Source organism: Acomys russatus, chromosome 5, assembly GCF_903995435.1.
Source record: "Acomys russatus chromosome 5, mAcoRus1.1, whole genome shotgun sequence".
Classification (NCBI taxonomy): Eukaryota; Metazoa; Chordata; class Mammalia; order Rodentia; family Muridae; genus Acomys; species Acomys russatus.
Window position 1 is genome coordinate 44959315 of NC_067141.1, and position 26312 is coordinate 44985626.

At 43.1% G+C, this 26312-nt stretch overlaps 1 protein-coding gene across 1 annotated transcript in view; it reads left to right on the top strand.

Annotated features, from left to right (window-relative positions):
* The window catches only part of Dock8 (dedicator of cytokinesis 8), a 197930-nt gene that overhangs the window by 119654 nt on the left and 51964 nt on the right, over window positions 1–26312 (top strand). Inside the window, exons 20-26 of the mRNA XM_051146278.1 lie at window positions 118–352; window positions 1634–1798; window positions 2612–2784; window positions 12499–12594; window positions 15434–15529; window positions 21155–21304; window positions 23014–23127. Coding sequence (XP_051002235.1) covers window positions 118–352; window positions 1634–1798; window positions 2612–2784; window positions 12499–12594; window positions 15434–15529; window positions 21155–21304; window positions 23014–23127 — 1029 coding nt within the window. The remainder of the gene's footprint in view (window positions 1–117; window positions 353–1633; window positions 1799–2611; window positions 2785–12498; window positions 12595–15433; window positions 15530–21154; window positions 21305–23013; window positions 23128–26312) is intronic.

Below are 26312 nucleotides of genomic sequence, written 5' to 3' on the forward strand. Positions count from 1 at the left end.
AAGAAGTCCTTTGCCTTTGCTAGAAGCATCTGGGACTTACACTTCTAACCCTAAGCACTGGGTGGATGTTGAAAGAATAGCGCGTTATGATAGTCTTCTGCCCTTCCTCCTCCCCAGGACAACCACCTGGAGAAGTTCTTCACGCTTTGCCACTCCCTGGAGAGCCAGGTGACCTTCCCCATCCGTGTGCTGGACCAGAAGATCTCAGAGAGCGCGCTGGAGCACGAGCTAAAGCTCAGCATCGTCTGCCTGAGTTCCTCCCGCCTCGAGCCCCTCGTGCTCTTCCTGCACCTGGTGCTGGACAAGCTTTTCCAGCTTTCCGTGCAGCCCATGGTCATTGCTGGTCAAACAGGTAGAGGCCTGTGGGCTGGGAGGAGGCGTGGCTAGGCCAGGCAGGCAGGCAGGTGTTCTACAAACACACAAGTGCTGTGAGGAACCTTTGCAACATTTGACGTGAAGTCAGGTCCAGTACTGTTTTGTCAGACTCCCTACATGCCTAAAAAAAGAAAGGAAGAAAAGCACTTGTTGCTCTTACAAAGGGTCCAGGTTCAGTTTCCAGCAATGGAAGTTCACAACTATGTGTAAGTCCAGTTCCAAGGCCTCTGATATCCACTTTTGACCCTCCCCTCCCCCAGTCACTGAATGTACATGGTACACACTCATACATGCAGGCAAAGCACTCATATTATCAATAAGATAAAATAAGTAAATGTAAAAAAGAAAAGTTTTTGAAAGAAGAGATGGGGAATGAAGGGGTGAGAAAGAGGGCGAAAGAAAGAACATTAAAGTGGGTTCCTAGGGCTGACGAGATGGCTCAGCAAATAAAGATGCTTGTCTCCAAGCCTGGCGGATGACTTGAGTTTGATTCTTGAGATCCACATGGTAGAAGGGAAGCACCGACTCCCTTAAGTTATTGTCTGAACTCCACATTTGCACCATGGCACACAAACGCACGTGTGTATCATGCATACACACACACACACACACACACACACACACACACACACACACAAATGTTTCAATGTTTTTAAATAGGAGAATTAATTTATGCTTATGGTACTCACTTTTAAATAGGAGAATTAATTTAGTTACTTGCCTGTGATACTCACTGGCAAATTCAGGCCTGTATAAAAACAATAAGATGGAGAGTAATTGAGGGAAACATCTGAGGTCAGCATCCAGCCTTTGCATATACATGTGCACAGGAACACATGTACACAAATATACACATGAAGGCTGTGCTGGTACTCTCAGTCTGCAGACCCCACTACATAGCCCATTCTCAGCTGAGTTTGCAAGTGAAGGCATATGGACATGTCCTGGTTGTGGAAAACTGTGCTGTTTACAGGGGAGAGAGAAAAAAAAAAGGAAGGAAGGAAGGCCGGCAGGCACGGTGGGTTATGCTATAATTCTAGCTGAAGCAAGAGGTTGCAGTGAGTTCTAGGCCAGCCTGAGCTACACAGAAGCAACTTGAGCATGTGTCTTTGGTTCTGGAACACTGGAACTGACTGGAACATACTTGCCTCCCAACTACATTTCTTTTTTCTAGCTAAGGTGGTCAGTGATCAGGACAAACTGTTACTAGCCTGAGATCATTGTCAATCTCAGTTTCTCTTTTCTGTTGGCTCCTCAGCAAACTTCTCCCAGTTTGCCTTCGAGTCTGTGGTGGCCATTGCCAATAGCCTGCACAACAGCAAGGACCTGAGGAAGGATCAGCATGGGAGGAACTGCCTGCTGGCCTCCTACGTGCACTATGTGTTCCGGCTGCCTGAGCTGCACAGGGACGCACCCAAGCCAGGTACTGTTTGCCAGTGGGCAGCTGTCCGGCAGAGTACCACCTCAGACCACTGCCATGGAATTAAAAGCTCAAATTTGTTCTTTAGAGTAAAACTTACATGAGTGCTGAAATTAAAAGTTTCTAGATATAGCCGGGGCGTGGTAGCACATGCCTTTAATCCCAGCACTCTGGGAGGCAGAGGCAGGAGGATGTCTGTGAGTTCAAAGCCAGCCTGGTCTACAAAGCAAGTCCAGGACAGCCAAGGCTACACAGAGAAACCCTGTCTCGAAAAACAAAATAAAACAAAATCCCACATCCAAATAAAGTTGGTACCTTTTTAGTCTCTGCAGTCATATTTTACATAAATCTGTAATTTCAGTCCATTTTTAAAACCAGAGGTAGACTTACTTTGAAATAGTGCATATACCTGTCCTTAAAAGATGACTGTGGGCGATTCAGTTTTGAACAATCTTCCTCCATGATACAAGATTGCATCATTCAAATATTGATCAAACAGAAATATTCCTAGCTCTAGTTTTCCTTGAGAATTCAGAGACTCTGGCAACTTGGGGTCTGGTTCATTGTGGCAGTGACAGATTGGTACCAAACTTGTGTCTCCAGTTCCCCCACAGTCCTCCCCACCACCTCACACCCTGCCCGCTTCACCCACCATCACCTCCCTGCCCTGCACAGCTGCAGAGCATGGGACTTCTTCCCAAGGCCCCACCCGGTAGGTTTGCATTTCCCCACCACAGCTTCTCCATTGTGTCCGTCTCAAGCTCTGTGACTGACTCTGTCCTATCTGTTGACATGTCTCTGGCTGCTGGGATACAGGTGGCGCCACCGCCGTCGTCCTCGACCCCCGATATCACACTTATGGGCGCACATCTGCTGCTGCAGTGAGTTCAAAGCTCATGCAGGCCCGTGTGATGAGCAGCAGCAACCCAGACCTGGCTGGGACACACTGTGCAGCAGACGAGGAAGTTAAGAACATCATGTCTTCCAAGGTAGGGGCATGGCAAGCCCTGGAGGGCACATGTACTCTTGTTTTGCATTTTAGCTGATGCATACTGTATACATTTCTGGGTACAGCGTGACATTCTGATATATAAACACACTGCATGTTAATCAGGTCAGGGTATTTAGGGTAGTTACCACCACGTACATCTATCATTCCTTTATAGTAAGAATGCTAACAGGGTCCTTTCTAGCTATTTTGAAGTATTGTTACAATGCTGTTAGTTGCAGCCACCCTCTATGTGATAGCACACAGAGCTTTTCTCCTGCTGAGCTGTGGCATTGTAAACACTCTTTACAGCATGGCATGGTGGCGCACACTTGTAATCCCAGTGCTTGGGAGGCAGAGGCAGGCGGATATCTATAAGTTCAAGGCCAGCCTGGTCTACAAAACGAGTCTAGGACAGCCAAAGCTGCATAGAGAAACTGTGTCTCAAAAAGCAAAAAATAAAAATAAAAAATGAACACTCTCCATTTTGTTGTTTTATTTCTATTTATTTTGAGTTCTCATGTAGTTCTTCCAAAGTGCTTGGGAATCTACTGTTTGTTTTTAATTTTTAATTGTCGCAGAGCATCTAGACCTGTTCCTTGGGTAAAGTATGATGTTTCAATCCATGTATACAGTGTGTGGTGGTGAGACCTGGGTGACTTGACATGTCCATCACTCAGACATACAGCATTTCTTTGTGCTAGACGCACATAAAGTCCTTTCTTCTAGCTATTTTGAAATATTCGTTTAATTGTTATACAGTGGCTCAGTTTCCTTAATATTAATGTAACATTTGTCACAGCTTGTGAACTGATATTAATGCATAGTAATATAAACTTATATTTATTCTGATTTTCTCAGTTTCCCTAACGTCTTTTGTTCCTGTTCTGCGATATTCTCCAGGGGCCCACACCGCATTTTTCAGTCATTTCTCCTTAAGCTTCTCTTGTATATAACAATTTCTTAGACTTCCCCTGTTTTCTATTATCTTGACAGTTTCAATGACTAATAAATATTTTATTTGGGATTTTGAAAACATGCAGTTTAAACCGGGTGGTAGTGGTCCACACCTTTAATCCCAGCACTTGGGATTAAAATAAAGAAAAAGAAATGTTCCTTATGGCTTAATTAATATGTTCAATTGCCAAGCCGTGGTGGCACATGCTTTCAATCCCAGCACTCAGGAGGCAGAGGCAGGTAGATCTCTGTGAGTTTGAGGCCAGCCTGGTCCACAGAGTTCCAGGACAGCCAGGCTACATAGAAAAACCCTGTTTTTGAAAAACCCAAACCAACCAAACAAAACCCATTTAATTCACATGCCATAGTGTTCATCCCTCTAAAGGTCATAATCCAGTGGGCTTTAGCGCATTCAAAAGACCTGCAGTAAATGTGTTGCTGTTGTTATTGTTTAACACAGAAATGAGCAAGTGCTCCAAACGAGTGCTCTTACACCACAGCCTAGAACTGGTTTTTAAACAGGGGCCAGTAGTAATGTTTTTTGATTTGCTAGGCAACACATGATTATGGTTGTTGCTGACAGCCTTGGTTTTTGTGTCTTTTTAATAAAAAATGAAAGTATTAAATTTCTATATATGTTAAGGTAACATTTTTCTGATTATTTTGTAGTAAGGAATGAAACTTAATCCAAACAGAAGAGGGTTTTGACCATTATTGTCTGGTGTAGTACCTCATTAAACCACGGTGGGGCACTGTTCTCATGCTTTTTCCCTACTTTCCTAGCACACTGAAGGACCGAACAGTGTGGCGCCTGAATCTTTTTGTTGTTGCTTTAGGTTTGATTGATTGATTGATTGATTGATTGATTGATTGATTGATTGATTAGGCATTGTTTCTCTATGTAGCCCTGGATGTCCTGGAACTCCCTCTGTAGAGCAGGTTGGCCTCAAACTCAGAGATCCACCTGCTTCTGACTCCTGTGTGCTGGGATTAAGATCATACGCCACCACTGCCTGACCCTTTTAGGGGTTTTTTGATGCAGGGTCTCACTCTGTAACCCAGATTAACCTAGAACTCAGTATGTAACTCAGACTGACCTTAAACTGACCTGAATGCTAAGTTTACAGGTGTGAGCCATCACGCCTTTGTCTTTGTCAAATACTTTTATAAAACATTTATTTAATTTACATGCAGAAATATTTCTGCATGTATGTGCATTATGAGCATAGTAGGTTCCAGAAGATACCAGAAGAGGTGTCGGTTGTGAGCCGTTACGAGTGCTGGGAAACAAGCTTGAGTCCTCTTCAAGAACAGCGAGTACTCTTCAACACTGAGCATCTTCATCCCTGTGGGATGCTTTTATAGTTTTCCTACAGAGCGAAACATATGATTTCTTAAATGAGAACTATTGACGTGGAATGAGTATTTTGTGATTTGTTGTTTTGTTTCATTTGTTTGTTTTTGTTTTTTAGACAGGGTTTCTCTGTGTAGCCTTGGCTATCCTGGAATTTGCTCTGTAGAGCAGATTGGCCTCAAACTCAGAGAGATCTACCTGCCTCTGCCTCCCAAGTGCTGGGATTAAAGGTGTGTGCCAATACTGCCAGGCTTGTTTTGTTTTGTTTTAACTGGCCCTATTCATTGTACACAGTGATGGGTTTTATGAAGAGTTTCTTTCAAGTACATCCTGTACTTTTACCCTTGCCCCTCAGTAGTCCCCCCTCCATCTCTATTCCCTTCACCCACCCCCACTAGTCTCCTTCCTTTCTGCTTTCATTCCATATGTAATGGATTCACGTATCCATATACAACTTATGCTCCACAAATAAGAGAGCACCAGCAAAAGATGTCTAAGTGTGGGTTTTTCGCTTAATACAATGGTCTCCAGGTGTACCCATTTTCTGGCACACAGCAGAACGTTGCTCTCCACTGTGTGTCCAGGACACATCTTCTCCACCTCGTTATTTGCTGATAGATACTTTGGATGTTTTTATAGATTGACTATCGTGAATAGTGATAAATAAATATCGATGAGCATGTATCTTTTTAGTGCCTCTCAGGGACATAGCCAGATGTGGTAACCACTGAGTCAGAGGGTAGTGCTGTTTCTAGTATTTGTGGAACCACCATACTGATTTCCATAATGGTTGGAGCAACTTAAATTCCCCAGGGGTGGGGTGGGGGCCGATGAGGGTTCTCTCCCATCCATCTTCACCAGCACTTTATTCATGTTTATTTTCTTAGTGACAACTATTCCCTTTCTCAATTTTTATTAAGTCTTTGAGACATGTATACAAGTCCTTTGATGATACTCACCCCAACTCCTCCAAGGTTCACTCCTACACCCCTACCCATGTCCTTATTGGCTGTGGGTTTGTGTTGATTTTTTTGTTTTTGTTTTTGTTTTGTTTTCCCCTCACTGGAGTGTGGTTGACCTACCAGAGGCCACGCCCATAAATAAAACAGACTCTTGCCCGCACTCCCCCCAGCCATCAGCTGTTCATAGCTCTTTAGTTAGAGGTGACCTCATGAGCCACCCCCTCCCCATAATGATGGCTCTTCTCAGTGACAGCTACTCTGATGAAGGTGAGTCGAAGTGCAGTGACTATTCTGTTAATGCTTTTGGTGTTTTTTTTTCCTCCCCCACCCCCTTTTCTATGGTAGTGGAAGGATCTAGTTTCATTACTCTATATGTGCCATCCAGTTTTCCCAGCACCACTTCCCAGAGAGGCTGTTTTGACCCAACATGTTTCTTGCAACCTTTGTCACACGACTGGGCTTTGTGGGTTTGGTGGCTCTTCTGTTCTTTGGGTTGCATGTCCGTTTCTCTGCAGGTGTCATGCTGCTGTGGCTCTTGTAGTATGATTTGAGATCAGATATTGATTATGAGACCCCGCCCCCCGGGCATTAGTTTTTCCTAAGTATCACACTGGATATTTGGGGTCTTTTGTGATTCCATATGAATTTTAGGGTTTTTTTTTTTTTTTCTATTTTTTGTGAAGAATGTCATTGAAATTTTGATGGGGGCACCATTAAATGTGTAGGTTTAATTCAGTAATAAAACTGTTTTCATTATATTAATTCTGCAAACCCGTGAGCACAAGCAGACTTTCTGCTTTCTCTGAGGCCATCCCTCCATGTTTTCAAATGTCCATTGTAGGGGTCTTTCACTTCCTTGGTTAGATTTGTTTCTGTGTGTTTTAAGATGATTATAAATAGAGTTATATTCCAGATTTCATTTTCAATGTGTTTATTATTGGTATATGGAAAAGCTACTGATTTTTGTATGTTGATTTTATTTCCTGATATTTTGATAAGTAAACTTTCATAAGCTTTTTTTTTGTGTGTGTGTGAATGATAGGATCTTACATGTATGCAACAGTTGTCTACAAATAGGAACAATGTGACTTCTTTTCTTCTTTGGCTTCTCTTATTGTCTTAGCTAAGACTACAAGGACTATATTAAATAAGAGTAGAGAAAGTGCACACTCTTGTCTTGCTCTTGAATTTAATGGAAATGCTTAAGTTTTTTCCCATTAAATACAATGTTGAATATCGGTGACTTAGTTGGGTTCCTATTGCTAGGGTAAAACACTATGGTCAAAATCAAATTGAGAAGGAAAGTGTTTCTTTTACTTATATGGAGATAACAGTCCATCGTTGAGGAAATTCGGGACAGGAAATCAAGCAGGAACCTGGAGGCAGGAACTGAAGCAGATGCCATGGAGGAGCACTGCTTACTGCCTTGTTCCTTATGCTTTGCTCAGTCTGCTTTCTTATTATACCCAAGACCGCCTGCCCAAGGGCTGGTACTTCCCAGAGTGAGCTGGGCTCGCCCACATCATTTGTTAATTAAGAAAGTTCCGCCACAGGCTTGCCCACAGGCCAATGTGATGGGAGTATTCTTTCAACTCAGGTTCTCTTTTATCAAATGACTCTGGCTTGTGTCAAGTTGAAATAAAACTAGCCAGCACAATAGGTTTGGAATCGTAGATAGCCTTTATTGTGTTGATAACATGTTTCTTTATTCCTAGTTTATGCAGAGATTTTTATCATGAATGGATACTGAATTTTGTCAGAGGGCTTCTCTGCATCTATTGAGAAGGTCATGTGGGCTTCTGTCCTTTAGTCTATGAATACACTGTAGTGCATGGTATTGATCTGAGTATCTGCACCATCTTGGAAGTCCACTTAGGCATATAGAATGATCTTCCTGGTGTGTAGTGAATTTTGTTTGCAGTTGTTTTATTGAGAACTTTTGCGTTCATGTCCTTCTTAGAATTGTATTGTTGTTGTGTTCTTTTCCAGGTTGGGTAAGGGGAGATGCTGGCTTAGCAGGATGAGTTCAGTGGCATTCCTTTCTTCTTATCTCATGGAATAGCTTGAGTAACAATGGTGTTAGTTCTTTGAAGGTCTGGTGGAATTCAGCAGTGAATTCTTCTGTATCGGAGCCTGTTCTTTTTTTTTATTTTAATTAGGAGACTTTATTACAGGGTCACTCTTGATGGCATTTATAGATCTGTTTATTTATATCTGTTGATTTCATCTTGTCAAGACATATATGTATAAAAAGTTATTATCTGTGGATCGCTGTGAGTTTGTGGCCAGCCTGGTCTACAAAGCGGGTCCAGAACAGCCAAGGCTACACAGAGAAACTCTGTCTCAAAAAAAAAAAAAAAAAAAAAAGGAAAAGAAAGAAAAGAAAAGAGGTATCCATTCTAGTCTTTCTAATGTATTTGAATATTTGTTCCAAAGTACACTCTAATAATCCTCTGAAACACATCAGAATTTGTTGTAATGTTTCCTTTTTCATATCCAATTTTATCTCTATTTTTTGGTTAATTTAGCTAGCATCTGTCAATATTTGTGTTTTCTCAAAGAACCAACCATTTGCTTCCTCAATTTTTTGTATTGTTCTTTTCATTCTCGTTTCATTAATTTTGTATCCTCTGATTGGAAAATTGGCCTATTCTTATTTTTGTAAGACCTCAAGGTACATTATTAAGTTATTTCACATTTCTATGAGTTAGAAAAATTTATTGTGGTGGGGGGACATAGAGAGGTGGAGAGAGGCCTCTGTTTCATGAAATTGGGTATGCTAATTTGTAGTACATATATGTTTAGAATTGTAATTTCTTCTTGATAAATTGTTTCCTTAATCAGTATGAAGTCACAAGTATTTACTCTTACTAATTTGGTTTAAGGTCTGTTTTGTTGGATATCAGTAGAGTTACCCCTGCCTGCTTTCTGGTTCCATTTGCTTATAATGCGTTTTCCCAAATGCTTTCACCGTAAAGCTAAGTAAGACATTGTAGAGAGGGATATATTTTACATGCAACAAATAAGTCTTGTTTTTAAATTCAATGTGCTAGTATCTATCTTTTGATTGGAGAATTTAGACCATTAACATTTAGGTATTGAGGGCTGGAGAGATGGCTCAGCGGTTAAGAGCACTGACTGCTGTTCCAGAGGTCCTGAGTTCAATTCCCAACAACCACATGGTGGCTCACAACCATCTATAATGAGATCTGATGCCCTCTTCTGGCCTGCACGGGTACAAGCAGACTGTATATATAATAAATAAATCTTTTAAAAAACCATTTAGGTATTGAAAGGTACACATTAATTATTACCATTCTATTATTTCTGTGTTTAGTATTTTCCTATTTCTCATTTGCTTATTTACTATTCTAGTGTGGTTTATTCTTTCCTATAACCTCATAGATAAGTTTGTCTTTCTCTTTGGTGTATGGGATCCCTTCAAGTGTTCTTCTGTTGCGCTAGGTTAGTAGGTGTGAAAATTGTGTAATTTGTGCTTGTCATGGAAAGTTTTTTTCTACTGCTATTATGAAGGATAATTTGGGGGAATATAGTGATCTGTGTTGGCGGTTACTATCTTTCAAGCTCAAAATACATGGCTATTCCCTCCTGACTCTGCGGGCTTCTATTGAAAATATCTGCTTTTATTTTGATGGGTCTGCTTGTATACAAGACTTAGTGCTTCCTTCTTGAAGCTTTCAGCATTCTTTATGTTCTGTATACTTTGTGCTTTAACTATAAGATAAAAAAGACTCTTTCCTGGTATTGTCTGATTGATGTTTGAAATAAATCCTGTATGTGGATAGCCATCTTTTCCTTAGATTTGAAAACTTTTCTCCACCAATTTTATTGAATATATTTTCTATACCTTTAGCCTGTACTGCCTCTCTTTCTGTGCTCTTTTCCGGACATTTCATAGGTCTTATTTGTTCCCTCTATACTGTCTTACTATATTATCTTTGTCATTATTTGAATATTCTAACTCTCTACTCTGTCTTTAATGCCCCGTTATCTTCTATTTGATCCATTCTATTGATAAGGCTTTCTACTGAGTTTGTTTTTTTGTTTTTTGATTTATTGAGATTTTCATTTCCAAATTCAATTTATTGTTTTTCATCATTTCTACCTTGTTACTGAAATCTCTTTCCTATCCTATATTGACTTTCTTATTTTATCCAACTGTTTCTTTGCTGTCTCTTTGAATCTATTCAGAAATGTACTTGTGCTATCATTAGTTTCATTGATCATTCTTATAAATATTCTTTTAAATTCTTAGTCTGGGATTCCATCATCCAATGGAATCCATTGCTATAGAACTGGTCATTGTGGGGAGAGTCATATTGCTTTGATTTTTCAAGTCTCTTATGTTTCTGCAGTGGACTCATACATCTGAGATTAAGTATTGGTTGGATTTGTTGATTATCTATTTCATTTGAAATATTCTAATAACCATATGGGACTGGATTTTAATAGGACATGGTGCTTTCCTTCCCATTGGACTGGAGCTATACCTTAGTGGTTAAATAAAATCCTCAGAACACATGTTTAGGGCATTGAGCACAATCTACAGCATGGGAAACATGATCTTTGTGTGATCTGTATGTATGCAAGTGTGCATTGTCTCTAATGTAGCAAGTTATGTATGGATGCAAACTGGCTCTGTAGTCACATGCCTGGAAGCAGGTGCCCAGGGCCTTTGTGTAGTCACTAGTTTGACTGTAGGTGTTGACCCTATCTCTATGTAGCCATCTCACTGTCCCTCTCAGGTTATTTGCATGTAAGCCTCAGTTGACAGCAGAACCTTTGTGGTGTTATGTGCCTCCTATGTTTACTTTTTTGTTGTTATAGGTCAGGAAGTGAGTATTTTAACTGGAGGAAACTTTCAGCCTATAGGCACTAGAAGGAACTGTCACCAGGCTTTCTGCCTGCATACACCCTAGTACCTTTAAGCATTTGCCACTCTGTTGGGAACAAAGGTCTGTACAGGCCAATTTATTTTAGACAACCTGATACTGATACAGATAGCCACCGTGGACCAAGCTAGCTAATGCTGGACATCTAAAGGACTGTGAGTCAGCACAAAATGGCTAGCACCAGATGTCCAGAGAACCTAAAAGTAAATGGTGACATCATCTGCTATATAACTCTTTTTAGCAGAGTGTCACTTTGTGTCATCCTATGTAAATATGACTATAAAGTCAGACAACTTCCCTTTTGGATTTTCCTTCACTAGCCTGTCTCTCCCTCCACCACCACCACCACCCCCCCCCCGCGTGTGTGTGTGTGTGTGTGTCTGTGTGTGTGTCTGTGTCTGTGTGTGTGTGTGTGTGTGTGTGTGTGTGTGTGTGTGTGTGTAAGCCTGTGTGCCTACCTTCATGTGGCCTCTATGCAGGCTTACCTTTGTGTCTGTGCCTGCGTATATGTGGCCAGTGTTTGCCACTATGTGCCTGGGTACCTGTGGGCAGCTGCCTACCTAACAACATCTATGAATAAAGTACATCTTATCTATCATGGTCTGTTCAGCCCTCTAGCCTCCTAGGACCCTCTTTTCCTGGCATCAAGTCTTGGTCCTTACCCACTGCTTGTCTGCTTCTGGGAGCTGATGAGGCTCACTCCAGTCTGTGGAGTTCTTTCCATGTAGAACTCTGCACAGTTGTGAGTCTTCAGCGTGAGCTATGCAGGGAAGAACTGGCCTCTAAGGGCCTCGTGCCCTTGACTTACAGGGATCTGTTTAAAATGCTTCTTGCCACTGCACCTGTCAGTCTCTAAGAAAAGAGAATTTCCCCAGCCCCTCTTTGTTGTGCATACTACAAGATTTCTGCCTGGACTGCACATCTTCTCAGTGGTATGTCTCCTGTTGACGATGCCTTTTGAATCTCAGGTTCCTGTGTCCCCCTCCTTCTTTGAACCCCATCTTTCCTCTTTACAGGTGCATATTTGTGTTCTCTCCTTCTTCCTCCCCCTCCTCTTTGGGAATAGAGTACTCCCCAGTCAGGAGCACTTCCAGAATGACCTCTGAGCTCTCTCCTGTTCTGTTTAGTAAGTGTTTTTTTCTTTCCTTCATTGCCACGGAAACTAATGAGTTTTTGCCACCACCCTTGTAGGATGGCTGCTCTCCAAGCACCCTGCTTTACCCCCAAAGGGAATCCCAGTGGCCATTGGCTGGGCTTCCCCATCCTCCCACAGTTGGTTCCTGTGTTTGAGCTACACTTTTGCTCCCTTGTTGCTACACACCAAACCATCAGTGCTTCTCCCAGGAACAAGTGAAATAATTTACTTTCTTTGCTTTGTTTCATATTAATAAATGGCTATTGTTTTGGTTCTACAGAAAAGGCATAACATCCAATCAAAACGAATCTGCGGTAGTGATTTCCAGGAAGCTGTCTCATCCTTTCCATGTGTCACCATCAGTTGACAGTGGGTCGTGGTTTGTGTGTTTCAGATTGCTGATCGCAACTGCAGCCGGATGTCTTACTATGGCTCTGGCAATAACGACGTTCCAGGTTCAACTGCAGCCCCAAGACCAGTCAGCAAAAAGGTACAGACCACGGCGCTGTGAGAATAATCCCCGAACAAGAAAGGACTTACTGTGTCTTCATGTCACAGTTGGAAATAGACACTACGTGCTCACTGGTCTTGTTACCTGCCCAGCTAACACACTCACACTTGTGCATGTGTGCACTCCCACACTCACAGAAAGAGAGAGGGAGGGAAGGAGGGGGGGGAGGGAAAAAGAGAGAGAGAGAGAGAGAGAGAGAGAGAGAGAGAGAGAGAGAGAGAGAGGTCGCTTTCTTCGTTTTTTGGTTTTGGTTTTTACCATTTTACATTTTAACCGTTCAGCGATTCAGTGGTTCTTCAGTTTAGCTGTGCATCTGAGTTAGCTGGAAGGTTTTGTAAACTGTTCTGTAGGACCTTTCCCTGCCGTTTCAGTATATCTGAGCTACATCCCAAGAACTTAGATTTTGAACGTTACTAGCTGAAGCTGATTTAGATATCCAACTTTGAGAACCTCTTGTTTAGGGGAAGGTAAGCTGAAGAAAGTTCATCCTGGACAAAAGCAAGTGGTAAAAATTAATATTATTTCAATACCATATGAAGTAACATGCCTTCTTGACTACATGCTCTTGGCTGAGACCAAGCACAGTATAAAACAATCTGAGTGATTCCTCGTGATGACCTAATATCAGCCTTAATTCTGAGTTCAGAAACCATGCAAAGTAGGGAATTCCTGAAAGCAACCAAAATCCCTGGTGAGTACGGTGCATGTGGCCAAGAAGAGGCATGAGCCATCAAGCCAGTTGCCTGTCACGTGTCCTTCTTTGCTCGGCACCCAAGAGTGCTAACTATTTAGGTTGAGGTCCTGATTACCTTTCAAGGTACACTAACTGGAGTCCCAGGGGAAGGAAGCTGTTTGTAATCAAAACAGCACAGGAAGATTTTATTACACAGACAAGGAGAGCGGGAGCCGCAGACTGGCTCACTTTGGCCTGGAAGAGTGAAGGACAGGGGAATGGGAGGTGCCACTGGGTCTGCCACTGCAGCCTGTGCAGTGATCCAGGCACTGGATGTCAGCAGGATGTTCTAGAAGTTAACCAGGAGAGGGAAAGTAAAAGGAATGTGTGATTAGGCCCAAAACTAACATCACAGCATTATGCTGTCACAGCCGCTGGTTTCAAGTTCTGTTTTCCTTTAAAAGCTAAAAAAATGTAAGGCTGAGCATGATAGCACAGCCCTTAACACCCAGCACTCAGAAGGTAAAGGCAGAGGGACCTCTGTGAGTTCAAGGCTTGCCTGATCTACATACACAGAGAGTTCTGGGGAACTAGAGCTACATAGTGAGTCCTTCTCAATAAAATAAAATGAAAAACTCAAACAATGAACATATTTGCCTAAAGTCTGACTTCCTTAATGCATATCCTGTTTGGTTTTGTGGTTGCCTGGCTTTGACCCAGAATGTCCAGAAGAGAGTCGGTTTTATTTCAGAGGGAAGTTTAGCCAGCCTGTTACCTTCATAGTTCAGCAAACAGTTTTGCTGCTTGGCTGTCTTCAGTAACCTCTGGGGCAAGGTGTTCTTACAATAACTCTGTCCAGTAAGCAACATAAATTACATTAAAAAGCAGCTTAGCCTTGGGTAATCTCTTCCTGCCATAAGACTCTGGCAGACAGACTGACCTATTTCTAGCGGCTGAGGCTGGCAGAGCATGTCTTTCTTCCCATGGGAAGGCACAAGTGCAGCATGTTATCATGTGCACAGTTGTCAACCAGCAGGGTGCACACTCATCTCCACCTCTCCCAGATGGTCCAGCCTCACTCCCTCCACCAAGCAGATGTGCTCCTATACACTACGATCACCAAGGTTTAACCTGCCTGATGCAACTCGGGGAAACCAGTAGATGAGCTAAACTGACCACGGGAAGGGTTTGGAACACTCTGACATCTGCTCGGAGAGTTTTCCATTGGTCTCCTTTCAATTTAGATCATTAGCCCTCACAGTCACACCACTGTGTCTATTTGTCCATTTCTGTTTTGTTTTATTTGTTTTAAGAGAGGGTCTCACTATGTAACCATGTCTGGCCTGGAACTTGCTCTGTAGACTAGGCTGGCCTCAATTCATAGAGATCTGCCTGCCTTTGCCTCCTGAGTGCTAGGATTAAAGACACATACCACCAAACCTAGCTCTTTTTAAAGTATGTGTGTGTGTGTGTGTGTGTGTGTGTGTGTGTGTGTGTGTTAATGCAGAGATTCACTGAGATATCCATCCATCACTTTTCCCACATGAAGCTATAGTGGGATGATGCAAAGAAAAGCTGTCCAACCTGGAAAGCATGTGGGTAGCATCCAGACAGAGTATGACTTTGGACTATCAGCATCAGCATCCCCTGGGGAACCCCACAGAATGCAAATTCTCAGACCCTGCTCCAGACCTTCTGAATCAGCCTCTCTAAGGATGGCATCAGCCACCTGAGTGTTACCAAGTCTCCAAGGAATTCTGATTCACGCTGAAACTTGAGGATCATAGCTACCAACAAACCAGTTTTGTGGATGAGCAAACTAAGGGCAGAGAGGGGGCTGCATTGTGTGGTCCATGAGACTTCCAAAGTGATTCCTCTCTAACACACACCGTCAGTTTCCATTAACCTGAAGGGCTTTCCTATAGGACACAACTGTTATTCCAAGGCTGGGACTATGGTGCAATGCCCCGCTGCCCACCTACATGTTATTTCAAGCACTGATTTTTGCCACCTGTCGTATGGCCTGGGGTACCTTGCACACATGCTTAACCAGCTGTTGTGTCAGCGACGAAGGAAAGCGGGGTTAGTGAGTATTAATTAACCTTGGCACCACAGCTGGCTTTTGTTTGTTTGTTTGTTGTTTAGCATTTCCATGAGGAGCTCGCCCTGCAGATGGTGGTCAGCACTGGGATAGTGAGAGAAACGGTCTTCAAGTACGCCTGGTTCTTCTTTGAGCTTCTGGTGAGATTCTTGTGTTTGTATTGTGGTCCGCCAGGCAAGCAAAGCACACATGGGAAAGGCAGTTTCCTGTGTCAGGACCTGGCTGTGAGCCTGGCGTTGTTCCTGGAATTGCGACTCTCCTTCACCCTCTGTTCATCTCCCATCAAACTCTGTTGACTCTACCTTGAAAAATCACCCACCCCCATGTTTGCATCTCATCATGGTTCCTGCCTGATCCAGCCGTCATTGTTTCTCATGTGTCCCTTGCAGCATCTTTCTTTTTCTTCATCCTGTATCTTTTATGCTCTCAGCCCCCGCCCCCTTCCCCACACAGCCAATATTATACAGACCGTGTCAATCTCTACATAGTTTTCAGAGTGCTAGAAATAAAGTGCCTTTTTTTTTTTTTTTTTTTTTTGGCTTGTTTGATTTTAGAGACAGGGTTTCTCTGTTTAGGCTTGCCTGTCCTGGAACTCATTCTGTAGACCAGGCTGGCCTTGAACTCAGATAATCCACCTGCCTCTGCCTCCAGAGTACTGGGATTAAATGCGTGCACCACCACTGCCCAGCTATAATGTGCCGTTTTTTTTTTTTAATCACAGCTGAAATGCCCTTATGTAATCCTAGTGTGCATCTTTGCCTCATGCCATGCTCCCTCTCTTACTTAGCCACATCGTGCCCCTTTTAGTTTCTGGAAAATACCAGGCCTGGTTTTTTTGGCCTAAAGATTTTTTTTTTTAATCTCTCTCACAAACTACCTTTTTCGCCGGGCGTGGTGGCGCACATGTTTGATCTCAGCACTCGGGAGGCAGAGGCAGGCGGATCTCTGAGTTTGAGGCCAGCCTGGTCTACAAAGTGAGTCCAGGACAGCCAAGGCTATACAGAGAAACCCTATCTTGAAAAAAAACAAAAAACAAACAAACAAACAAACAAAAACCACAAAAAACAAAACTACCTTTTTCTACCCACCCCAAGACACTTTGTGCTCTGTCTTCTCTCTCCAGCTTACACGGCACCACCACAGCCCTCTCTGCCCATCTTATTGTTCTCCCCTTAAAGACCCCACTCCTCCCCTTACTAGCACTGTGCACCGTTTGTCATTGTTTTCCTGTCTTACCTGCTGGGTTTCTAGGGTTTGATCTATCTTCATTATTCTGTCTGTGTCTGACAGTGTTTTGGTGTCGTACAAGTAAGAACCAACTACACTAATAGTGGTTGGCAAGAGTAGGAAACCTGTGTCTGTCTGTGTTTACCCTACCACTGCTGTCAGTCTCTCAGCAGAGCAGCGAAAGATACATTCATAGTTCCTCTATTTTAAAATAAGAATGGTGCTGATACCTACTTCTGTTTCAGTATTAGTGGACATGGAAAGATTTTGTCATAAAGAATAGAGGCTGGAAGATGACTCAGTGGATACAAGCATGTACCACGCAAGGTGAGGGCCTGGGTTCAAATCCCCAGAGCCCACATACAAAACCAGGCCCAGTTGCATGTGCCTTTAACCCCAGCATTGGAAGACAGAGATAAGTAGATCCCGAGAGCTCATTGGCTGGCCAGACTACCCAAATCTGCAACCTTCTGGTCCAGTAAGAGTCCCTAGATGGAGCCAGGTATGGTGGCATATACTTCTAATCACAGCACTTCGGGAGGCAGAGGCAGGCAGGAGGATGCTTGTGAATTTGAGGCCAGCATGGTCTAAAATTGGAGTTCTGGGACAGCCAATAGAAAACCCTGTCTCAAATAAGCAAACAAAATCCATAGGCAATAAGGCAGTGAGCAGCAGGTGAAGACTTCCGTAATCCAAGTCCTACTTTAATCTCCACAGCATGCAGCATGGGCACATGCACCCCTTTTCCGTTGTGGTACTGGGGGGTTAAACTTAGTGTCAGGTGCATGCTAGGCAAGCATGCCACTCCCAGACTCTACTTAAAAATAAAACAAACATGTTCTGTATGTCCTGCTTCTGTTTGCCCTCTCACCCACCATCACGGTTCCCCTCAGAAAAGATCTACTTGGGCCATGATCCGTCTGCCCATAATTCATAAAATAAGCCCAAATTCTAAGTCAAAATTGAAGACTAAAAAAAGCAAAATGTAAAAGCTAAATTTGCCTTAACTAAGGGTGCCTTAATTATTAACTTACACATTTGAACTCACACACACACACACACACACACACACACACACACACACACACACACACTTCATGCACACACTCTTAGATCTTAGGTAGTGCCTTGCTTGTTGGAAAAGCACCCAAGTCCCTGGGCGGGGACTCAAGCCCAGCTGCATGAGGGTTCCAGCAGCAGCCCTGCAGCTCTTCAATCCATCCTGAAACCCCGTGAGAGCCTCGCTTATCCCCATAGCACACCGCGGGGCTAGAGAGGTTTGCCGACTTGCTCAGCCAGGGATGGGCGGAGCCTTATCCTCTAACTCTCAGCCCATATTCTTTATTTTATTCACTCTTTCACCTCTTTGAGAAGCTCAGAATTTCAAAGCATCTCCTCAGTCCATCATACTGACTGACACTAGGCTAGCCCATCCCATTCAGGAGTCCCCGTTAATTCAGTGTGTGACGGTGGTTATTTGGTTCCCCATTACCATGAGCTGGGCTTGAGTGGTTCCACATAGCATCTTATAGCTCCGTTTCAAAGGCAAGTTTGTGTTCTCTGAAGAAGTCACAATGCCTCCATCCTTCAGGTAACCCCAGTAGCAGCTGCCCACCCCCCCCCAAACCCTGTGGCTGAAAAAAGAAGAAAAAAAAAAAACAATATACAAAGTAAATTGAAAATCTTATTTATGTATGCTAGCTATATTTAAAGCAGTGGCTCATTTAATCTGTGTCCAGCCTTGGTTCAGGGTCTTTATGACTCTGAGTTTGCAGGTGAGGCTGGGGCAAGAGTAGTAGCCACAGAAGAGCCTCCAGGTCTGTCTATACCTTTGGCGGTGTGATTTTATTGTGCAGAACTACAAGGAGCTAAGAATCCCAGAAAGGGTGAAAATTGCTTCTGATCTGGCCTAGTTGTCCACTGGGACTTGTTTGTCTTACGAGGAAGCGAAAGCGAACATGCCCCTCTTACCTCTAGGAACCCCTTCTGCTACACCGATGACGTATTTAGAAAAGTTCCCATGGATCAAAGCCCTTTGATAGGGTTGGTCAAAATGCAGACCCAGCAAGACTGCAGGCACCAGACTGGAGCCACTCTGTCAGGGTTCAGCACCTGAGAAGCATTTATCACAAGGCTTTCTTCCCAGGGTTTCTTGCAGTGTGACAGAAGCCAATCAAGATTGGTGAGGCAGCCAGGGTGCAACAGCTGCCCGAATTCTTTATTTATCTAACATCAATCTAAAGAACCACAAAGAGGAAATAGAGCAGATGGGGCATGGAGAAACCTAGAGACAGAGAAGAGGGTGCACACAACAGGGGCAAGGGCCTTAGAAAAACATTGACCCTGCCAGGACCACTTTGTGGCAGCAACAGTGGCAAATGGCCAAACCTTTCACCAGTGATCTCACACTACAGCCTCCTGTTCACCAGTACAGCCAAGAGCCACAGGGAGAGAAGGGAAGGGACCATTGCTGCAGTGGACAGACACCTCCCGAACATTCGCAGGTGGAGAAGAGCAAGAAACCACGCGGAGGCTATGTCCAGGACTAGGAAAGACCCAGACAGGACCCTCAGGCCTCCATGCCTTGTTGCATACTTACCTGCTGACCCTCAGAAAGCCTGAAGGGCATGACTTCCCTTTAGCTTAGGGAGCAGAGGGGCACCTTGACACTTCCTGCTGTGCTGGCCACCTGGTGCTAATGAACAATAGCTGTGTACACTTAGTTCTTGGGTGTGTTTCACACTTTTTAATGAATGAGCGCCTGTGTGGCTAGAAACCACTTATTCAGACCTTGGAGGCCCGGAGGTAAATAGGTGACCTAGTTCGCTTCCTCTGGACATGTCATTCTGCACGAAGGGGTTCTGAAAGGTGTCCATTCTCAGAACAGGCCACAGAGGCAAATGTGGGAGAAATTAGTTTCCTACCTCCCCAAACCCTACAAATGACAGTTGAGCCCCACTGACACTTCTGCTGGATTCTTCTGTGAAGAGTCCGGGCCACAAGAGCTGGCAGCTTGGCTGACAGTCTGGACAGAGGCCATCAGCGAGGAGGTGCTATTGTGAGAATTATTTATTTGGTTGTGGATGGCCCAAACTCAGCAGGCAGGAGCCGAAAGCAACAATGAATTCAACAGCCTGACGCTAGAGTGGGTTAGCCAGCAGAGGATCAGGATAGGGCCACCTGAACAAAGAAGCCTTGTCTTCCTGGGCCCTTGGCTGGGAGTATAGTGAGAGAGATGGCTTTTGTTGAACAAAAAAATCATGCCCTAGTCCCGCCCTTCATTCAGGTCCTCTCATTGTGCCCCGGTGTGGATCTTTGGGAATATGGATATGCCTGTGTGGCCTGGGCTGGAAAAAGCACATTTAGGTTAGGAACAACCGTGGCTCTTGCATTGGATTTTACGTGTTTGGGTCTGTCCCAGGACACTCTCCGAAGCATGCATCAGAAAGCTGCCCATGTCCTCCCCTCCTGGGTCGCCTCCTCTGGCTTGTACCTTGTTTGTCTCAGTCTTGACAGGCTCACGATTCAAGAAACAGAGCTTCCTGATTTCCTTTAACCTAATCATGCTCAGACTCTCATCTCTTAGGTGATATTTTGTCCTGTCAAGTTGACAGTCGGCAGAAACCACCACCCCAACCTTTCCAGTCAGACTGCCCCAAGTAGCTCTCAGCAAGCTGAGACTGTAACACCCAACTGTAAGGCTCAACTCTGATGACGGCCAAGGAATACATTGACCTGGTGTCTCCTAGCTCAGGAGGAACCCAGCAATTATACATGACCTAGGTTTTAAAATACAGTAGGCCTTAAACTGGTATTTTACTAATTATCAATTGGTTACTCGATCAGTTAACTGTAAGTTAGCCTGAAGAAACTCAAACATAATTTTCCTTAGAAGCTGAGCCAACATGGGCTTTATAATGAGACCTATCTCAAAAACAGATATTTCTGTCCTCCAGAGCCAGTGTTCTACATAATGATTCAATTTCTAGATATCCAACAAAACCCTAGTCATTCTACAATACAGTTTACATTTTAATTCCTAGAAGCAGAAATTAACTCAATGTGAACTATAGAATTGCTTCCAGGAAAAAAAAAAAAGTTTAATTTTTAAACTCAATATAGGAAGGACCTTTCGCCCTTGTTCTCCTTACTGTAGCTTCAGGAAGACAGCCTTATAAAATGGTTCCTTTGTGTGTCTTGTGTCCTGTACTATAACAACCTGTGTGGTTCTGAGAAGCCAGCCTCACTCTGTTCCAGGGTGGAGACTTCTGGGGAAGGGGGAGTCTTGTGACTCTGTGCCTATGTTAAGGGTCCAGGTTTTGTCAGCTGACTCCTGACTTGGGGTCAAGAAGAGGACACTCTACCCACCTCCAGCCACCATGGCAACCATCCTGTGTGTCAGAAGCATTCTGTAGTTAGAGCCAGCTTGGACACCACCAGCACCATTGTGAAAGATTTCCTTTGAGCCATTCTATCTTCTGCACATTGTACAAGCAGGACAAAGATCTCTGTGCTGAGATTGTCTCATTCCTCTGCAGGTGAAAAGCATGGCGCAGTACGTCCACAACCTGGATAAACGTGACAGTTTTCGGAAGACTCGCTTTTCTGACCGCTTCAAAGACGACATAACTACCATTGTTAATGTGGTCACCTCGGAGATAGCAGCCCTTTTAGTGAAACCTCAGAAGGTAACTGTGTGTCTCCACTTCCTAAAGCATTTGCCTTGACTGTGTTACACCAGAAAAAAGAAGGGGGGGAAAAAGCTTCATTGGAAAACAGTAGTTAATATGTAACAACAGTTAAAATATGCTGGTCCAGCCCCTGGGGTGTGGCTAGAGAGTTCTGTAAAGACATTGCAATGTGGTTTATCATGTAAAATTTTTTTTTCAAGACAGGGTCTCTCTGTATAGCCTTGGCTGTCCTGGACTTGCTTTGTAGACCAAGCTGGCCTCGAACTCAGAGAGATCCACCTGCCTCTGCCTCCCGAGTGCTGGGATTAAAGGCCATGCCCGGCCCTATAAATGGTTTTTATCATTGAAAAAATTCTTGCTCTTGGGAGATCCAGTCTGAAGTTTTATGGAGTAAATAGGGGTAATATTTGCCATGTAGTTGAAAATGGTTTCGAAAAATACACCTGTATATATAGAGAGAATGATAATAATGCAAAGTTTACAAAAGGTAAAGTGCTGGTAACTTGGTATGATTTTTGCGCCAGTCTATAACTTGAAATCATTTCACAGTGAAAGTTTAAAATAAATATAAGAATTTAATGACTCGGTGAATAAAAGTACTTGCTGCCAAGCCTGCTGGACCTGACTTCAATCCCCAGAACCTTCACGGTGAAAGAGGAGAAGCAGCTTCCACACATTGTCTCTTGACCCCACACACGCACCATAGATCACATTAGCCACCACCACAAATAAGTAAATATATGGAATCTGTTTTATTTTGTTTGTTTGTTTGTTTGTTTGGAGGAAGGGTCTCACTATGTAGCTCTGGCTGTCCTGGAACTCACTATATAAAAATCTCATAAATAAGAGCACTGAGAAATAATAAAAATAAAACAGAAAAACCAAACAAAAAGTAGCCTGGCTTCAAGTCTTGAAAAATGTCACCCTTCCAAGCGTGACTCTGACATCTCTCAGGCTGAGAACTCTGCCTAATTGGAAAGGACAAAATTCCTAAGCCTTTTTATTCTGATTGCAGTTTTTGTAATACTCCTAACAAATCAAGAGTATTATCTCCTGGGGGCTGGAGGAATGGCTCAGCACTTATGAGCAATTGCTGCTCTTACAGAGAAGACTGGGTTTGGTTCCCAAAAACCAAGTGGTAGTTTACAGAATACTCACACACATAAAATAAATGAATCTAAAAGATGTTTTAAGTTTATCTCTTTAAAGATAGTGAATCCATTTCAAGTTAGTTTGCACACTCCACCCCCACAAAAAAAAAAAAAAAAAAAAGCCAAGTATGGTGGCACACATTGATAGTCCCAGAATTCAGGAGGCTGAGGCCAGAGGATCAGGAATTTAGAGCAGGCCTGGCCTGGATAGCAATATTTTGTGTTAATAAACCAAAACAAGTAAAGGTAGAAACTAAAGTAAAGTAAAGTAAAAGTAAAAACTAAAAAAAAAAAAAAAATTGAGTAAATAAATATAAAAATTAAAAAATTCAGAACTCAAAAGTATATATATATGCATATATAATGAGATTGATTATATGCCTATAATTATGCACGTATAAGACAAGTGGGGGGAAAGTACATCTAAATGTCACCCAGAAGGATAGTGGGCCAATATAATAGTATCTTTCTCTTCCAGTCTTCACACCAGGAACCTGGTAGGTCCTGTCCAGGACCAAACAGTATGATCTGTATGTTTCTGTGTTCATTTTAAAGGAAAGTGAACAGGCAGAAAAGATCAACATCAGCCTGGCTTTCTTCTTGTATGACCTTCTTTCACTCATGGACAGAGGCTTCGTGTTCAACCTCGTCAAACATTACTGCAACCAGGTGAGTGCTCTTGGAGAGGCCAGTTCAGCCCCTTCTTCCCGACTTTCTGTCCATGTCACGGGCGTGTTGCTTTCTTCAGCATGACTCTCACACGTCTTGGACTTTGACCATCTGTACAGTGTGTGGGGTCTTCAGCCACACTGGATCACCTGGACTCCTAGAGCACGCATCAAAGCAGCCAACAATTCAGTCTGAGGAAACTGAAATCTCTTAGCAATGTGATTTCTTCCAGTTAACATTTAAGAGAAATTATGGGACTGTGCATTTAATGTTTGATCAGAGCAAAGTTTGAGACTCAGTCGGCTTGGGAGATAAAATGCTGGCTGCAAGCATGAGGGCCTGAATTCAGAGCCCCAGCTGCTACCTAAAGCTGGTGATATGTGCTTCCCCTCACCCCAGTGCTCCTGGAGACAGACATTGGGAATGGAGATAGAGTAGATCCCAGGGGCTTGCTGGAAAGCCATAAAAGAAAGCATTTCATATCAACTTCTGACCTGTATACACAGAGAGAGAAAGAGAGAGGGAGAGAGAGAAGAGAGGGAGAGGAGAAACCAAAACAGGAAGTTTATTTTCACTTATTAGGGTTATTAATTAAATTGTGGTTTGAGGGTTCTAATATTTAAAACAAAACAAAACAAAAAAACATGATGAATTCAGAATTTCTAGTAACACAAAGCTCACACTTTTTTTAATGCAGCACAAGTGATAATTCTTTCCTGGAGGTTTGCTGGTGTGTGTTTGTTTGTTTGTTTGCTTCTTTGTTTGGTTTTGCTTTTGTTTTTTCGAGACACGCAGGGTCTCTCTGTGTTAGTCGTGGCTGTCCTGGACTCGCTTTGTAGACAAGGCTGGCCTCAAACTCACAGCAGTCCGCCTGCCTCTGCTTCCCGAGTGCTAGGTCTAAAGGTGTGCGCCACCATGCCCAGCAGTTTGCTGTTGTTGTTGTTTTGAGACAGGGTCTCACTATGTAGCTCTAGCTGTCCTGGAACTATGTAGACCATGCTAGCCCTGCCTCCTGAGTACCGGGATTAAAGGCCTGCACCACCACCGCCCCACTTTCTCCCCAAAGTTTTTAACGTACTTCTTAATTGTCCCCATCAGAATGCCCTAGCAATAAGAATATAAACAGCAGTTGTTGCTGCTGCTGCTGTTCTCCCATATTTCTTCTCTTCACCACTGCCACCATGTCTGCTGTTATTACCACAACCACCACAACTGTTGTCCCCTCCCATCCCAAGCTGTCATCATCACCACAGTGTACTCAGCTCTCAGTAATTAGTGATGCAGTGGCTTTAAAGTCTGCCATTTCTGTGCCTCTCAGTTCCATGTTTGTAAAATGCAAGGACTGTCCTCTGTGTGCAGTGAGGACTATGGCACCTTATCGAGGAGAAAGGTATGACCCAGTGACACAGGAGATTCCCTGGGCTGCAGGAGAGGAACAGCCCTTCCCAGTGAGACCATCCAGAGGCTTCCAGCAGGGAGCAAGTATCCAGGGGAACCAGGAACTTGTAAAGAAGTGTGGCCAGAGCTCAGGCGTGTGTGTGTGTGTGTGTGTGTGTGTGTGTGTGTGTGTGTGTGTGTGTGTGTGTGTTGGGGGATGAGTGGTGAGCAGTACGATTGCTCTGCAGTACAGTGGGGAATCTGGGTCAGAGGGCTGAAGGTGCCTAATAACTACAGATCTTTACCTTGTCAGTTGGGAGCAGCTGTGCAGCTCAGGGCTCAGGCACTCTCCAAAGTAGGAGCTAAGGCTGGAAATCTGTCTAGGTTTGAGCTGCTCTTGACATTTTGGTTGTGAGCCTAGCCTTTAACAGCTGAGTCATCTCTCTTCAGTCTGTTGAGCTGTTCTCTAAAAAGAAATACAGGAAGATGCTTGACTGTATACCCATTGGCTGTTGCTCAGTATCACACAGGAAATGTGTGACGCAGCTGCACCAAGCTCTGTCAGATTCTTGGCTTGGGACTGCTAATGCACAGCATTGCACAGCAAGCACTCAGCAGATACTGTTGGTGCTTACATAACTTTAAATATTTCATAAATTGCTAATTAGCCAACCATAAATTTTGATTAAAATTATAAAGTGGCTAACTTTAATCCCAGTATTCACGGAAGCAGAGGCATGCAGATCTCTGAGTTCAAGGCCAGCCTGGTCTATGTAGAGAGTTTCAGGCCAGCCAAGGCTACAAGTGAAACCTTGTCTAAAAAAACAGCAGAAGATCCCTATCAAGTGATTTCTTCTAGCTGAAAATTGTAGAGTATATTATATATAGCTAGAGAGTTAACATTCTAGCTATATTATTAAATAATTTAGCTGCAGTGCTTTTAAGTGTTAAATTATATATCAAACAGCTAATGTACATTTAAGACTACAAGTAAGGCATAGTTTAGAGCTATATTAATAATTTCTTTTTTTTCCAAGACAGGGTTTCTCTGTGTAGCCTTGGCTGTTCTGGACTTGCTTCATAACCAGGCTAGCTTTGAACTCACAGAGATCCTCCTGCCTCTGCCTGAGTGCTAGGATTACAGGCATGTGCTACCATACTTGACAATTAATAACTTATTAATTTTCAGATTTCTTATTTGTGGAATTAAAATATTTTGAATTTTGTTCTGTAAGTTTTCTTGTGTCTTCTTTCATTACATAAATGCATTATTTTATAGTATAAAAGAAATGGTTTTAATGCTTTCAAATATTTGTTTTAAAATGGATGGCTCTATAATTAATATTTGTATTAAGAAATTATTTGACCCACAATACATTTTACATTCACTTAAGGTATTGTTTAAAATATCTGAAGTTGACATTTCTGTCCTAATTAAACAAATTTATCTGTTTGAAACTTTCTTGGAAGCAGGGCGTGGTAGCGCACACCTTTAATCCCAGTACTCGGGAAGCAGAGGCAGGTGAATCGCTGTGAGTTCGAGGCCAGCCTGGTCTACAGAGCGAGTCTAGGACAGCCAAGGCTACACAGAGAAACCCTGTCTCAAGAAAAAAAACAAAACTTTCTTGGGAGTCTTTTCATGAAGTTCCATATCCTAAAACTTTGAAGATTAATCCAAACTGACAGGTTTTGGGATAGTCAAGAAAAGACAGATAACTGATCTTAATATCAGCCCATTAAATACAATGTGATTTTGGTAAGAAACATTAGTATACATCATAAGTATTGTTGATTTGAAAATTCTTTCA